General features: G+C 38.4%; 1 protein-coding gene across 1 annotated transcript in view; it reads left to right on the forward strand.

The window, feature by feature from the left end:
- LOC126335476 (alsin) overlaps nt 1-16,950 on the forward strand; it is a 181,602-nt gene that overhangs the window by 86,264 nt on the left and 78,388 nt on the right. Inside the window, exon 5 of the mRNA XM_049998794.1 lies at nt 1,530-1,710. Coding sequence (XP_049854751.1) covers nt 1,530-1,710 — 181 coding nt within the window. The remainder of the gene's footprint in view (nt 1-1,529; nt 1,711-16,950) is intronic.

Here is a 16,950-nt window from a genome sequence, read left to right on the forward strand (position 1 = left end):
CTTACCTCTAATCTGTCTTCTCACTGTGACATTACCATCTATGGAATGAAGCTGGCATAATGGTTACTAGTGTATCATCTTTGACCTACTACCTCTGATGCCTGCCACTTCATCGTTGTCTACCTTTGTCATCACTGCAGGTGGTTCTCTCTCACATTGGTGTTTGAATGACCTGCCCTTCCTTTTTAACCTTCCCCAACTTTTCTCTCTCCTCTATGGCAAGGGAACTATTATTTCCAAAAGCTATGTGGTGTCTCTCTTTTATATGTGTATCAGCAGTACTACACATTTTGTCTTTGTAAGGTAAGTACTGACCAGCAGTTCTGTCACACAACACACCATTTTTCTAAATAGATATTTGGGTATTTTTTGAACATGGTAGTAATTTTTTCCTTGTCTAGTACTTCCAAAACCATAATTTCCCCATTCTTTTATTGGTTGGTTGATAACTTCCTTAACTACTGGAGGCCGGAGGATAGCTTGATAGAGTTTTCTTGTTTTGTACATATACCTGAGAATCTTAAATTGTGTATACTTTTGACTTAAATCGATTGAGGACTCAGCCAGCTTTTGATTTTACATTATTGTTGCTTCATTGTATCAATACTGAATGTGTTCTCCATATTGGTCTGAGTGTTAAACTTGTATTTGAAGATGCTGGAGCATCACGAAAAATGACAGTAGCTTCAATTATCTCATCTGCCTTAATTCCCTTAGATGCATACTATCAGGAGATCACATGTGTAATACCCTGTAACTCAGTAATGGAAAGCAGTTCAATGTACAGTGATACCTTGTGGCAAACAAGTCAGAGATAAGCACAGGCTTAGCTTTGACTTGTTTGCCACAGATTATCACCACACACAGTTCAGTGTTCGCTCACACTAGTAAATAGCTGGGTAGTATACTAAAGTTTGCAATGAACTAGATATCACAGCTACAGCTCTTAAGCCCGGCCTATCATGCATTGCCCACAAACTTGAGTGACTGTAACCCAAAACACCTGTGTTTAACGGGTTAAACAAATGGCTACTCAGCTGAAATGTCATAATATACAAAATAAAATAAAATGGATATAAAGTACAGCCAGTGCTTGAAACTAATTTCTTCCAAGGTGCTGTTTGTCTTGTCTCAACCAAGTAATTTTGTAATAGTTGTGAAACTATGTTGTTACACAGAAATATAACCACAGAATAATAAACAAGTTTCTAGTCAGTATAAAGCATTATACAATTCAGAAAGTGCTATGGCACATAAAGAACAACAAAATACTTCTTTATTTGTAAGCAGGCTAATAAGTAAATAGAGTACTTTCTAATGCAGCAATCATGCAAGGCAGTTGTTGCCCAAAAACCATGTTATCACATAATGAATGTGCAATCCTGTGCTATAAACACAGCAGACAGATACACACAAAACAATAAAGGATAAACAGATGCTTGCCATATCTCTTACATTTCATGGTAAATAGGTTAAACTGTTCTAGCACTATATTTAGAATATATATTTTATGCATATTATAATTACAGGTCGATGGTGCAGTGGTAAAATGCAGGGATCTGGGAAACTTGTCTGGCCCGATGGAAAAACATATGTAGGGCAGTTTCAGAACAACCTTCAACATGGATTTGGGAAATTAGACATTCCAGCAGTATCCACTTATGAAGGAGAGTGGAAAGATGGGCTGCAGAATGGATATGGTGTTATGAGGTATTAAAACAGTTATCTTCAAGTAGTAATTATTAAATATTTGCAAAACAGAAAACACTGCTTTCAGGTACAGTATTTTCGAACTCTTTGACAAGTTTGTTATTTTTAGCATTCTAATAAACATGGAGTGATTCAAAATTGCTACTACTCAACTGAAATGCCCACAAACTTGTGTGACTGTAACCCAAAACGCCTGTGTTTAACATGCGTCTATTAACTATGTGCCAAACATGTACAATATTCAACTTTAGTGTATTAATTGGTAACATAGTTTTGATTCTCACCGTGTGTAAAGCAATAATGACATTGGTGCAAGATGAGGCTGTCACAATTGGGGCATTTTAAAAATTGTAGCCTTTTCCAATGCTTGTTCTGCGTTTTAGCTATCTGACTTTCCCAGTAAACCAACCCTAAGCTACAGCATGCTGCAACTTTCATTTTTTGTCTGTTGTGGAGATCTTTGTTTTAATGGGTGTTGTTGCTAGAAGGAATGTTACTTCCTCAGAATGTGCTATTGGTGTCTCTCTCTCTCTCTCTCTCTCTCTCTCTCTCTCTCTCTCTCTCTCTGTCTCGAATTTTATGAGACTATGAACTTCACTTTATGTTATTTTGAGGAAGGATTTTTCTTTAGTTAGAAATCCTGTTCAGCATTTTTGCTACCCCAGTACCTCAATTGTACAGTTTCTGAAGGTTGTTTTTATGTGTTGTTGTTGTGGTCTTCAGTCCTGAGACTGGTTTGATGCAGCTCTCCATGCTACTCTATCCTGTGCAAGCCTCTTCATCTCCTAGTACCCACTGCAACCTACATCCTTCTGAATCTAGATTAGATTAATACTTGTTCCATAGATCATGAATACAATTCTTCGTAATGATGTGGAATGTATCAGGTTAATGAAAGATGTCTCTACAAGATATTACATTACACAAAATATTGCATGACACTAATGCTCAAGTTAGTTTTTTTCCCTCTCTTAATTTATATCTAAAAATTCAGCCAATGAGTAGGAGGAGTTGTCATCTAGAAATTATTTTAATTTATTTATAATGTTGGTTGACTATCTGTCAGGCTTTTGATGCTGTTTGGTAGGTGACCAAAGACTTTTGTGGCAGCATAATTTACCCCCTTCTGTGCCAAAGTCAGATTTAACCCTGCATAGTGAAGATCATCCTCTGCTATTACTTTTGAACTGGGCTGGATTATTAACAACAAATTTCATAAGTGAATATATATATACTCTGAGGTTACTGTGAGGATCCCTAGATCCTTAAATAGATGTCTGCAAGATGACCGTGGGTGGGCTCCAGCAATTATTCTGCGTAGTGTAGTCATCTCATGGTCTCCCTCTACGATTTTTACCCTCCACGCTGCCCTCCAATACTAAATTGGTGATCCCTTGCTGCCTCAGAACATGTCCTACCAACCGATCCCTTCTTCTGGTCAAGTTGTGCCACAAACTTCTCTTCTCCCCAATCCTATTCAATACTTCTTCATTAGTTATGTGATCTACCCATCTAATCTTCAGCATTCTTCTGTAGCACCACATTTCGAAAGCTTCTATTCTCTTCTTGTCCAAACTATTTATCGTCCATGTTTCACTTCCATACACGGCTACACTCCATACAAATACTTTCAGAAATGTCTTCCTGACACTTAAATCTCTACTCGATGTTAACAAATTTATCTTCTTCAGAAACGCTTTCTTTGCCATTGCCAGTCTACATTTAATATCCTCTCTACTTCGACCATCATCAGTTATTTTGCTCCCCAAATAACAAAACTCCTTTACTACTTTAAGTGCCTCATTTCCCAATCTAATTCCCTCAGCATCACCCGACTTAATTCCACTACATTCCATTATCTTCGTTTTGCTTTTGTTGATGTTCATCTTATATACTCCTCTCAAGACACAGTCCATTCCATTCAACTGCTCTTCCAAGTCCTTTGCTGTCTCTGACAGAATTACAATGTCATCGGCGAACCTCAAAGTTTTTACTTCGTCTCCATGAATTTTAATACCTACTCCAAACTTTTATTTTGTTTCCTTCACTGCCTGCTCAATATACAGATTGAATAATATCGGGGAGAGGCTACAACCCTGTCTCACTCCCTTCCCAACCACTGCTTCCCTTTCATGTCCCTCGATACTCCCTTCCCAACCACTGCTTCCCTTTCATGTCCCTCGACTCTTATAACTGCCATCAGCTTTCTGTACAAATTGTAAATAGCCTTTCGCTTCCTGTATTTTGCCCCTGCCACCTTCAGAATTTGAAAGAGAGTATTCCAGTCAACATTGTCAAAAGCTTTCTCTAAGTCTACAAATGCTAGAAATGTAGGTTTGCCCTTCCTTAATCTAGCTTCTAAGATAAGTCTTAGGGTCAGTATTGCCTCACGTGTTCCAACATTTCTACGGAATCCAAACGGATCTTCCCCGAGGTCGGATTCTACTAGTTTTTCCATTCATCTGTAAAGAATTCACGTTAGTATTTTGCAGCTGTGACTTATTAAACTGATAGTTCGGTAATTTTCACATCTGTCAACACCTGCTTTCTTTGGGATTGGAATTATTATATTCTTCTTGATGTGTGAGGGTATTTCGCCTGTCTCATACATGTTGCTCACCTGATGGTAGAGTTTTGTCAGGACTGGCTCTCCCAAGGCCGTCAGTAGCTCCAATGGAATGTTGTCTACTCCCGGGGCCTTGTTTTGACTTAGGTCTTTCAGTGCTCTGTCAAACTCTTCACGCAGTATCATATCTCCTATTTCATCTTCATCTACATCCTCTTCCATTTCCATAATATTGTCCTCAAGTACATCGCCCTTGTATAGACCCTCTATATACTCCTTTCACCTTTCTGCTTTCCCTTCTTTGCTTAGAACTGGGTTTCCATCTGAGCTCTTGATGTTCATACAAGTGGTTCTCTTACCTCCAAAGGTCTCTTTAATTTTCCTGTAGGCAGTATCTGTCTTACCCCTAGTGAGATAAGGCTCTACTCCCTTACATTTGTCCTCTAGCCATCCCTGCTTAGCCGTTTTGCACTTCCTGTTGATCTCATTTTTGAGATGTCTGTATTCCTTTTTGCCTGCTTCATTTACTGCATTTTTATATTTTCTCCTTTCATCAATTAAATTCTATATTTCTTCTGTTACCCAAGGATTTCTAATAGCCCTCATCTTTTTACCTACTTGATCCTCTGCTGCCTTCACTACTTCATCCCTCAAAGCTACCCATTCTTCTTCTACCGTATTTCTTTCCCCCATTCCTGTCAATTGCTCCCTTATGCTCTCCCTGAAACTCTGTACAACCTCTGGTTCTTGTAGTTTATCCAGGTCCCATCTCCTCAAATTCCCACCTTTTTGCAGTTTCTTTAGTTTTAATCTACAGGTCATAACCAATAGATTGTGGTCAGAATCCACATCTGCCCCTGGAAATGTCTTACAATTTAAAACCTGATTCCTAAATCTCTGTCTTACCATTATATAATCTATCTGATACCTTTTAGTATCTCCAGGCTTCTTCCATGTAAACAGCCTTCTTTTATGATTCTTGAACCAAGTGTTAGCTATGATTAAGTTGTGCTCTGTGCAAAATTCTACCAGGCGGCTTCCTCTTCATTTCTTTGCCCCAGTCCATATTCACCTACTACGTTCCCTTCTCTCCCTTTTCGTACTACCGAATTCCAGTCACCCATGACTATTAAATTTTCGTCACCCTTCACTATCTGAATAATTTTTTTGATTTGATCATACATTTCGTCAGTTTCTTCGCCATCTGGAGAGCTAGTTGGCATATAAACTTGTACTACTGTAGTAGGTGTGGGCTTCGTATCTATCTTGGCCACAATAATGTGTTCATTGTGCTGTTTGTAGTATCTTACCCGCATTCCTATTTTCCTATTCATTATTAAACCTACTCCTGCATTACCTCTATTTGATTTTGTATTTATAACCCTGTAATCACCTGACCAAAAGTCTTGTTCCTCCTGCCACCGAACTTCACTAATTCCCACTATATCTAACTTTAACCTATCCATTTCCCTTCTTAAATTTTCTAACCTACCTGCCCGATTAAGGGATCTGACATTCCTCGTTCTGATCCGTAGAACGCCAGTTTTCTTTCTTTTGATAACAACATCCTCTTGAGTAGTCCCCGCCCGGAGATCCGAATGGGGGACTATTTTACCTCCGGGATATTTTATCCAAGAGGACGCCATCATCATTTAATCATACAGTAAAGCTGCATGCCCCCAGGAAAAATTACGGCCATAGTTTCCCCTTGTTTTCAGCCGTTCGCAGTACCAGCACAGCAAGGCCGTTTTGGTTATTGTTACAAGGCCAGATCAGTTATATCTTGTTTTCATATCTTTGTAATTTAGTGAACTATGGTACACTTGAGCTCACAGTAGCATGTGCCCTAGAAACCTACTTCTTTGCCATGTCACAGAAAATTACTTAGTTTAATGCAACAACACACATTATCTCTCTGACTCTGCTACCTTTTGCTCGTGGAGAGGTTGAGAAGTCACATGAGAGAAAAATTCGTGCTCACTAGTAGAATATGAGACAGATGTTAGCATATGTTGTGTTAATCAAATACTGTGAACTCCAGGTAGGGATATCAGCAATTTAGGAAGAGACTGATTGCTACTTACCATAAAAAAGACATGTCAGGTTGCAGACAGGCACAATTAAGACACTTCAGCCACAGTCTTCATCAATAGAAGAGAGACACACACAAGCAAGCACACCTCATGCTCACACGACCACCACCTCCAACATCTCGGGCTGGAATCTGGAGGGGGCAGGGAAGGGGAAGAGGTAGTAGTGTATTGGTGGTGGTGGGGAGAGAGAGAGAGAGAGAGAGAGAGAGAGAGAGAGAGAGAGAGAGAGAGAGAAACGCTGTCTGGTGAGTCGTGCAGGGACAAGACTGCGAACAGGTGCAGTGTCAGGATATTGTGGGGCATGGAGATGGGGAAAAAAGGAGAGGAGCAGGGAAGGACAGGCAGATACATTGGCAGAGGGCGGAAAATAAACAGGGTGGGAGATGAGAAGGAGGAAATGATATGGCAGATGGGGTGAAAACTGTTGACTGGAGTGTTTACGGAGAGATTGTTACTGTAGGTTGAGGCTGGGCTGCGTTAGTTAGAACCGGTCCATGGAAAACTGATTAAGTATACTACAAAATCTGCTTCAAATTTTTGTACGAGTAGCATCCAGTATACCTTTTTCTGCATATTTTTGCTATGTGTCAAACCTGCTTTCTCAGGGCAACATAATAAAAAAAATCAAAGATAATATTTATTAAAGGGAAGTCTTTCCGCTCCCGGGATTGGAATGACTCCTTACCCTCTCCCTTAAAACCCACACCCTTTCATTTTTCCCTCTCCCTCCCTCTTTCCTGACGAAGCAACTGCCAGTTGCGAAAGCTCGTAATTCTGTGTGTGTGTTTGTGTGTTTTGTTCATGTGCCTGTCTGCCGGCGCTTTCCCGCTTGGTAAGTCTTGGAATCTTTGTTTTTATAATATTTATTAAGACATTCTCAAACTGCGTCATCTGTTTTCTATGTTATCACAACTATCCCAACTGAGCAGTGTTCATAGCATTTAATACAGCATAAACCCATTTCATTGTATTGATTTACCACTGTTTTTTGCTTATGTCTGACTGTACTACCTAGATCCGATCTGCAGGAATGTTGTTGTTAGGTGTCATAGATCCGCCTATTTTTTTGGATACTTCACCCAGATGTATTCTTCTGAAAACAGTGTGTTCTTTTATCTGGTTGGCTGGTCTAAGCTTTATAAGATCTGTCTCTGATCAGTTATAGGAAAGAACAGTTTTGTTTTTTTAATATGCTTATAGTAATTGCATTAAAAAATTCTTGTTCATAACTGTTTTGATATGCTATACGCTATATAACTTCGTATTAAGCTATTTGAGCTTCATTAGCATGGCACACTTCATACATATGGTTTACCATGGCTTGGAATGCTATGGATTTATATTTCTTTGGGTGACACAACTGCCTATGTGTAACAAGATCTGTCATGCTTGGTTTTTGGTAAATATCAAAGCCAATTTTTCCATTTTTTTATGGTCAATTGGAGGTCCAAAAAGGTAAAATGTCAATCTCCATACACTGCCCAGTAAACTGTATCTTTTTGTTTATAGACTATTTAGATCCTGGCAAAACCATAATATAATATGAAAACATCATCATCGTATCCATTCCATCAAATTAATCTCCTGACATGCTGACAGAACTTTACCATGAATTCTTGCTTAAAGTTAGTTACAAAAATATTTGCTAAGCAATATGCAAGTTGCAGTCCCGTGGCTAAACCTTCTTGTTGTGAGTAAAAACCAGGTGTGTGTCAATGAAACAACCACTTTCCCAGCTGTCAGCAGAAGTCTTAACGTCATGCCTTTCAACAGCTGTGGATGCCCAGAATATAAATTGATCCCTGTGACAGACCAAGGTGCAAGACCTACCTAATCCACCCAGCCAACACTTTGTAGTCCATTCCTGTCACAGGGTTATACTACCTCACCAAAGGCTGGGCAACCTGTGAAAACAGGCATGTCATGTACCATCTCTGTTGCAAACTCTGCACAGGTCATCGTTACGTCAACGTGACTACCAACCAGCCGTCCTCCACAATGGATGCACATCATGAACCTGTCACAAGAACAAAGTTGATCGCCAAGTGGAATAACATACAGATGAGCATAATATGCTCAATTTTAATGGCTGCTTCATTACCCTGCCATCTGGGGCCTGGCAACAGTATTGAGAGATCCGTGGTACAGCATAGAGTGTGACCTGGCAAATATTGCATCAGCATCGAGTCATACCAGTGTTGGGTTTGTGTCGGTTCTGGAGTGCCACGACCGGCCTCATTTGAGCTCTTCTGTCAGGAGAGTTAATCTAGAGTTGGAACGGCTACTTGGATCTGATGCAGGGTCACACATTGGTGTGGTTCCTGTTGATTCATTCTGTAGGTGGGACTATACTAGACATGGCCTACACCTCAACAAGAAGGGGAAGGGTAAACTGGCTGGGCTGATAGCAGGAAATTTAAAGGGGGGAGGAACTACATCTCATGGTGGTAACTCTTTTTTAGTGTAAGATCATTGTCCAGTGGGAAACTCAGCCAGGCAAGTACTAAAGATGTTAAAAAAGTTCAAGATACTCACAAAATTAAAATGAAAAATAATGTAATATTGGGGGATTGAAGAATAAAACTGATGAGCTTCTGCTTTGTTTAGAAGATATAGAAACTGAGAATGCAATAGATGTACTATGCCTGACTGAGCATTACATTGCCACTGATATGCAAAAGGTTAGCATCAATGGGTACAAATTGGCTGCACATGTAAGTAGAGATAATATGATGAGAGGAGGAGTTGCCATATATGTCAAAAGCTTCCACAGCGCAAAAAATTTAGAAACTAAAAAATTTTGTGTAGAGTAACATATGGAAGCATGTGCCACTGAACTAAAACTAAATGATGGCACTTTCATAATTGTAACAGTGTATAGGTCCCCCTCAGGGAATTTCCAGCTATTTCTAGAAAACTTGGATGCTTTGTTGTGCTATCTGTCAGACAGGGGGAAGCAAATTATCATTTGTGGGGATTTCAATGTTGATTCCCTGAAAGAGTGTAATAGGAAGAATGACCTTGTAGTATTACTCAGTTCTTTCAATTTGAGCTCCTTCATTGATTTTCCTACTTGGATAATAAAGAACAGCAGGACATTGATAGATAACTTTTTTATAGACCAAGATAAGTTTAAGGATATAAATGCTTATCCTGTTGAGAATGGTCTTTCAGATCATTGTGCACAGCTAGTTACAGTACATGACATAGCTCCATGCAGTATATCAAATCAGGATTTCAAAGCAGTGCATTCAATTAACAATATAAATACTGCAAACTTTAGGGAAATCCTAAAGCAGCTAGACTGGGATGAAGTGTATATGGAACCCGATGCAAACTTGAAATATAACTTATTTCACGATACATTTTTAAGGGTATTTGAAAATTGTTTTCCCAAGAAAATAGTTAAACATAATTCTAAGGAAACATATAAAAAACCTTGGCTAACTTAAGGAATAAGAATATCTTGCAACCGTAAAAGAGAACTGTATCTAACAGCAAGAAGGAGTACTGACCCCGAAATTGTTCAATATTATAAAAACTATTGTGCGGTACTAAGAAAAGTTATTAAAAAGTCCAGAAGCATGTGTATCATGTCTGAGATCAGTAACTCTGATAATAAAATTAAAGCAATTTGGAATATTATTGAAAGGGAAACAGAGCAACCAAGAGCACAGGAAGAGTTTAGTACCATAAAACTGAATAACAAGTGTACTAACAAACAATCAGAAATTGGAAATATTTTCAATAATCATTTTTTAAATGTTGTGGAGAAAATAGGATCTAGATCTTCACTAGAAGAGGCAAGGCTTCTAATAGAAGAGGCCATACCTGTGCAGTTTGAAACAACTGTATTTCCACCAACCTCTCCCTCTGAAATCAGCAAAATAATAAACTCATGGAAAAGTAAAAGCTCTTACGGAATTGTCGGCATTTCCAGCAAGATACTTAAAGCTTGTTCCCCACAGATAAGTAGGATTCTCAGCCACGTATGTAATAGCTCTTTGGAGCAGGTTGTTTTCCCCGATAGACTGAAATATGCCATTGTAAAACTATTGCATAAAAAGGGGGATACGTCGGATGTCAACAACTATCGCCCAATCTCTCTTCTGACAGCTCTATCAAAAATTTTTGAGAAAGTAATGTATTCAAGAGTAGCCTCCCATATTTGTAAAAATAAAGTACTAACAAAATGTCAGTTTGGTTTTCAGAAAGGCTTTTCAACAGAAAATGCTGTATACGCTTTTACTGATCAAATATTAAATGCTCTGAATAACCGGACATCACCCATTGGTATTTTTTGTGATCTCTCAAAGGTCTTTGATTATGTAAATCATGGAATTCTTTTAGATAAGCTAAATCATTATGGTTTGAGGGGGGCAGTGCACAAATGGTTTAATTCATACTTAACTGGAAGAATGCAGGAAGTTGAAATAAGTGGTTCATGTAATGTTAAAACAACAGCTGATTCCTCAAACTGGGGGGCTATCAAGTACGGGGTCCCACAGGGTTCGGTCTTAGGTCCTTTACTGTTCTTGATATACATTAATGACTTACCATTCCATATAGATGAAGATGCGAAGTTAGTTCTTTTTGCTGATGATACAAGTATAGTAATAACATCCAAAAACCAAGAACTAAGTGATGTAATTGTAAATAATGTTTTTCACAAAATTATTAAGTGGTTCTCAGCAAACAGACTCTCTTTAAAATTTGATAAAACACAGTATATACAGTTCTGTACAGTAAATGGCACAACTCCAGTAATAAATATGGACTTTGAACAGAAGTCTGTACCTATGGTAGAATTTTCAAAATTTTTAGGTGTGTCCATTGATGAGAGGTTAAACTGGAAGCAACACATTGATGGTCTGCTGAAACGTCTGAGTTCAGCTATGTATGCTATTAGGGTTATTGCAAATTTTGGTGATAAGAATCTCAGTAAATTAGCTTACTATTCCTACTTTCATTCACTGCTTTCGTATGGCTTCATATTCTGGGGTAATTCATCTTTGAGTAGAAAATTATTCATTGCTGAAAAACGTGTAATCAGAATAATTGCTGGAGCCCACCCACGGCCATCCTGCAGACATCTATTTAAGGATCTAGGGATCGTCACAGTAACCTCACAGTATATATATTCACTTATGAAATTTGTTGTTAATAGTCCAACCCAGTTCAAAAGTAATAGCAATGTGCATAGCTATAACACCAGGAGAAAGGATGATCTTCACTATGCAGGGTTAAATCTGACTTTGGCACAGAAAGGAGTAAATTATGCTGCCGCAAAAGTCTTCGGTCACCTCCCAAACAGCATCAAAAGCCTGACAGATAGTCAACCTACATTTAAAAATAAATTAAAATAATTTCTAGATGACAACTCCTTCTACTCATTGGCTGAATTTTTAGATATAAATTAAGGGAGGGAAAAAAACTAACTTAAACATTAGTGTCATGCAATATTTTGTGTAATTTAATATCGTGTACACACATCTTTCATTAACCTGACATGTTCCACATCATTACAAAGTGTCGTATTCATGATCTATGGAACAAGTATTAATCTAATCTAATCTAATCTAATCTGTCCCACGTAAAAAGTAAGTAAATTGACATCAGCCTGAAGGTTGGTTTGAACACTACAGTGCTTTGCTGGACATGGTCCTACAGGAGTTGGTAAGCCATTGCCTTCCTCTGACCTTTGAACTGGCTTAACTCAGCCAGTTATAGAGGGACCTACAGCCTAATGTGGACCGCGGTGTAACACAGCATTTTTCACATTAACAAACATTGCCAAAGGTGAATGAAGTGACATGTGACAGATAAAAATCCTGGGACTGACTGAGGATCAAACCCAAGACCTTTCGATTTGTAATCTGGCACTTTATCACGTATCCACTGAGCTGCTCCCACATAACACTCAAGTGACCATTACCAGAAAATAAGATAAGTTAGAGCTCATATGGAAACACTCTTCCCATTTAATTTGATTTGTTTGGCAGAGGGAGATAAAGCAATAATGATCTTAGCGTGCTTTGCCAACTCCGAAATTGAGTATATTGTGCAATTTTTCTCTCTGTCATTCTAGTAAAGCCAGCAAATATTATGAAAGAGTAGTAGGAGACCCTTTACTAATTCTTTGTTAGACACAATTTCTTCAACAGTTAATGATCTAAATTTTCTGTCTCATTTGGCCTTTAACACTTGATATCAAAAGATTAAATGTGATGTGGTTTCATCTCCCTCGCCACATAGTCTACACTTAGGGACTTTTTTCTCTATATCCATCATGTCCAGGTGTTTCTTGAAATTTCCATAGCCAGCCACTAGTCAGTCCTACATGAGTTTAATATGGTTCCTGTTAGACACAATTTCTTCAGCAGTTAATGATCTAAATTTTCTGTCTCATTTGGCCTTTAACACTTGATATCAAAAGATTAAATGTGATGTGGTTTCATCTCCCTCACCACATAGTCTACACTTAGGGACTTCTTTCTCTATATCCATCATGTCCAGGTGTTTCTTGAAATTTCCATAGCCAGCCACTAGTCCTACATGAGTTTAATATGGTTCCTGTTCAATTCCAGGATTGCAAAACTTCACTTAAAACATCACTTCATCATTATTAACTTGATGTTTCCATTATTGGAACTTGGTCCAATACCCTGTGTGCTGCCTACTGATCCAGCTACGTAGTTTTGATATTTACCATTGTCTTAGTGATGGTTAAAGTTGATTCTGGTCCAACAGATGGAGTTATTGCTTCTGGCCTTGTCAGCCTATCTACTTGCTCATTGCCACTAATTCTTGAGTGACCAGGGACCCACAGCAGGTTTACCCTGCTACTTTATCCTAGCCACACAGGACCTTCATGGTATTGTGCAATGGTCTTTGATCTCATTGCAGAGGCTGATAGAGATTTCAGAATTGCTTGACAGTCTGAACAAATATAGATGCCATGATCCTTGTAGCTGCTACACAGTTCCTCCCCTGTACAAACACTGATAGCACATATTTCCACCTGCTGTACTGTGGCCAACTTCACTAACTCTGGGCTGTACCCTGGGCCAGGACCTTCATCTGTTTTCAACCCATAATTAAATCAGACTACATGTCTTCCGTGAATGGTATTGTGGTTTGTCCTTCCACTGCTTCCTGCTTCCAATTGTTACCTTGGAAGATTTATTGAAACATTTGGAAGTTGTATAGTCAACAGACATTTCACCAACCATTCCAAAATTTAACCACATTTATTATATTGGGGTGGAGTTCTGGACATCCTAAAGGTTTTCAATTACTGCCAGAACCTGTTTACTGCCTCCATTGTAAACCAGCATGGCCTCCAAAAGAGCAATGTGGATGTGCCTCTAATTCTACTTTTAATGGCTAAACAGGTCAGACATTGCAGCTTGCCAAGATCCTTAGCAGCCACCTTCTGTTATCTTTTATTCCACCACACTGTAGTCCCATGAATTATCGTAGTACAGAGATTTTTATTCGGTATCTACTCCTGCAGATTTGACCCCAGTTTTTATAACATGCCTTTTTAGTGCACATAAGAGCACCTTTTTTTGTTGGAACATATATTCTTTATGCAAGAGGTCCATGACAGTTTTGCATCCAGGATTACCCCAACACACTTCACAACACCCTCTTCGGTAGAATTTTGTTGAAGAGCTTAAGATTCCCGTACGTGTTCAGGATGTGCTTCCTTGTGAACAGTACTACAACAGTTTTCCTGGGACTACCCTTAGATGCTGTTGCGCACCAGTTTTGCACAATATTCAGAGCACATTGTGCCATTGTTATTCTGTTGTTATTAGGTACTTGCAAATGTACTGTGTTGCAATGAGTAAATTGTCTGTGTATCTTTGGCAAAAGTAGTCTCTAGTATTTAACTCTTTGATGGGTTCATTCACCACTAAGTTCCCACAGTACTGGGTACAAAACACCTCCTTGTGGACACACTATTGCTGTTTGTGCCCATTTTCTCATCCATAATGAAGGCTTCTACATTTTGTCTACTCAGTACGGTCTTCATCCACCTGCATATAGTGGTCTCACTTTTACACACAGGAAATAGTGAAAGCCAGCTTATATTTTAATAAATGAGTGTAATGCAAGTCTTTCAAACTTAGCTGATTTTGTGACATCTTCTTCACTAATATACCAAAGGAGAACGTTGTAGCCTCAGTTTATTCCAGTAAAAACAGTGAAAATATGGAGTATATCAAAGCACATCAGCATCTTCTGGTTGAGGTGGGTAAAAGTTAATGATACTTGCAATGTGAGGCCAATTTTATGCTCAAGATATCTATGAAAAAGTATGGTTAAGATGGGAAATGATTCCTCCATATCTTGGAGCCCCATCTGCTTTTGGAGATTTTGATTGTTCCTCGTCACCACTCTGACGTATATCTGTATTCTCATTCTTTGTGTAACAACCTGTAAGATTACAGTTCAGAATTTTGATATTTGCTTGACGCAGGTTTCCTGACGTAACTGCTCTTGGTGTCAGACATAAATATATGGCAGGCGGCCAACCTCCTAGCACCAAAAGTAGTTGTGGTTGTGAGGTGGCTTGCTTGCACAGAGCCATTATACAGCCTTATCACATGGCCAGTTGCATGGGCTGATCAACAAAGACTGAGGTTATGTAATGTTATCTGCTGATCCACACAGACTATCAAAGCAGCTGTGTTGACATTCACTTCAGTCAGAACAAAAGCTCAAGCACTAGGCCCATCTTGCTTGACACATACAAGTTTTCCTTGAACCAACTAAACACTGTTGCACGAGGCAGTGCATCTTCACCATATGCTTGCTGTAGCTTTTTGTAAGTTTTAGTGGCTGTATGGTTTAAATGAATACAGAATTTTATTGCACTTACTGCTCCTCTCACTTCGCCTTCATTGTTTGATATGTAAAATGCAAAGATCTGCAAAATAGAGCATTACTACCAACCTACCAATACAAAAGTGCTGCTGCTTATGGGCATTATTCATAAAAACCCGCTCTTTTCAAATACTGGGTTGAAAACTCGACTGATACTGTCTGGCTGGAGATGTGTATGTGAATGTTTATCCACTTTTGGCATAGTGATGTCCACTTAGGAACTGTTTGAGGTCTTTCCTTGTGTGCCCACTGTTGGATGCTAGCCTTAATTCATTTGAATCTGAATAATTAGCAGCTCGACTTTCTTTTATGTATCGCTGTGTTCCATATTCTTTGGAGAACACTGCAGTTTCTATTATGGTTTTAATGTCCAGTATTTCTTTATCATTAGTAACCATAACATAAGATAACAATCGCCCTGTTGGGAAATTGTGTGTGTGTGTTTCAGTTATACACTTTATACAGCAATGCGTGATATGACTGCAAAAATTCTGATTTGCACTCTAGGATCTTGGATAAAAGGTTTCTCTCTGAAAAATATGATTTCGTTTTCTCCATTGGGAATCCTGTGTGAGATATATGACCTAACAGTTATTGTAGATAATTTTGATTACTACTTCTCTTTTTAATGCTACTGAGTATCAGTTCCATAAGCTTGTACTTCTTATTAGTACTGGGACCTGAAACTTATTCATCAAATCTTTTCATTATGCTGATTCATATAATTAAAATCTGATAGAAAATGGTGGAATGGCAAACTAGTATTTAAAACTGAAAGTAAAACAAATTAGGCCATGGAAGTGAACAGAAAGTTATTGGGGATTCATCTTCAGTGCAGAATACATAAGCTGCATTTCTGTATCATTTGTGCTTGTACCACTCTTCAGTTGTTCAACTGTTGTAGAAGTATAAGGAGCATGCCACAACTTCTAAAATGCACTAGCTCTGGTTGTAATGGTTTACAATACAATGGAAGGAACATTTTAAGACCTCTCAATCTCAGCATGTTTCTTTTTTCTAGGGTGAGATTTTCATAAGACACTTTTTGGGAGGCTATTCAAATCTTCTTACCCGTGCATTTTTTTGTCACTTTCTTTCTCTGCTTTTCTTCATGAAATTTTCTGTATTGCCACCATAATATATTTTAATTTTCTTTTCTTTTAATGCTGTATGTATACTTTGTAGGAATATTGGTGACGGTAGCAACAACATGAACTGTGGATTATGTTATATTTTATTTGCTGGTAGAAATAATTTATAAATTAGGTTCACTGTTTCAGAGAACTGTCTTCATTAGTGGAACAACAAGATTGAACAGATTGTGTAGGCCACACTCTTATGAGTCTCATGCCAGGACTGGCTTGAATTCAGTTATTAATGCCATCTGTGAAGACAGGATCACCCAGGGGTAATTTCATATTCTCGAATTCAGATATTCATTCTAGTGTTGATGTAGTTGTTGTTCTAGCTTCATGAAATAATCCAGCTGCATAGGTGTTTTCATATTAGGTAGCATCTTATTTTAACTGTCTCATTACATTAGGTGGCAATATATTATGTACGTTTGGTACGTGTTGTGATAGTAACAACTGATACCCTTGGTAAGTACAGTGAAATGAAAAGTCAGCCATCATGCTGTTTCAAGTTTTTGTGCTACACAACTGATGACAAAAGACTCCTTTCACT

The sequence above is a fragment of the Schistocerca gregaria genome, chromosome 2, assembly GCF_023897955.1.
Source record: "Schistocerca gregaria isolate iqSchGreg1 chromosome 2, iqSchGreg1.2, whole genome shotgun sequence".
NCBI lineage: Eukaryota > Metazoa > Arthropoda > Insecta > Orthoptera > Acrididae > Schistocerca > Schistocerca gregaria.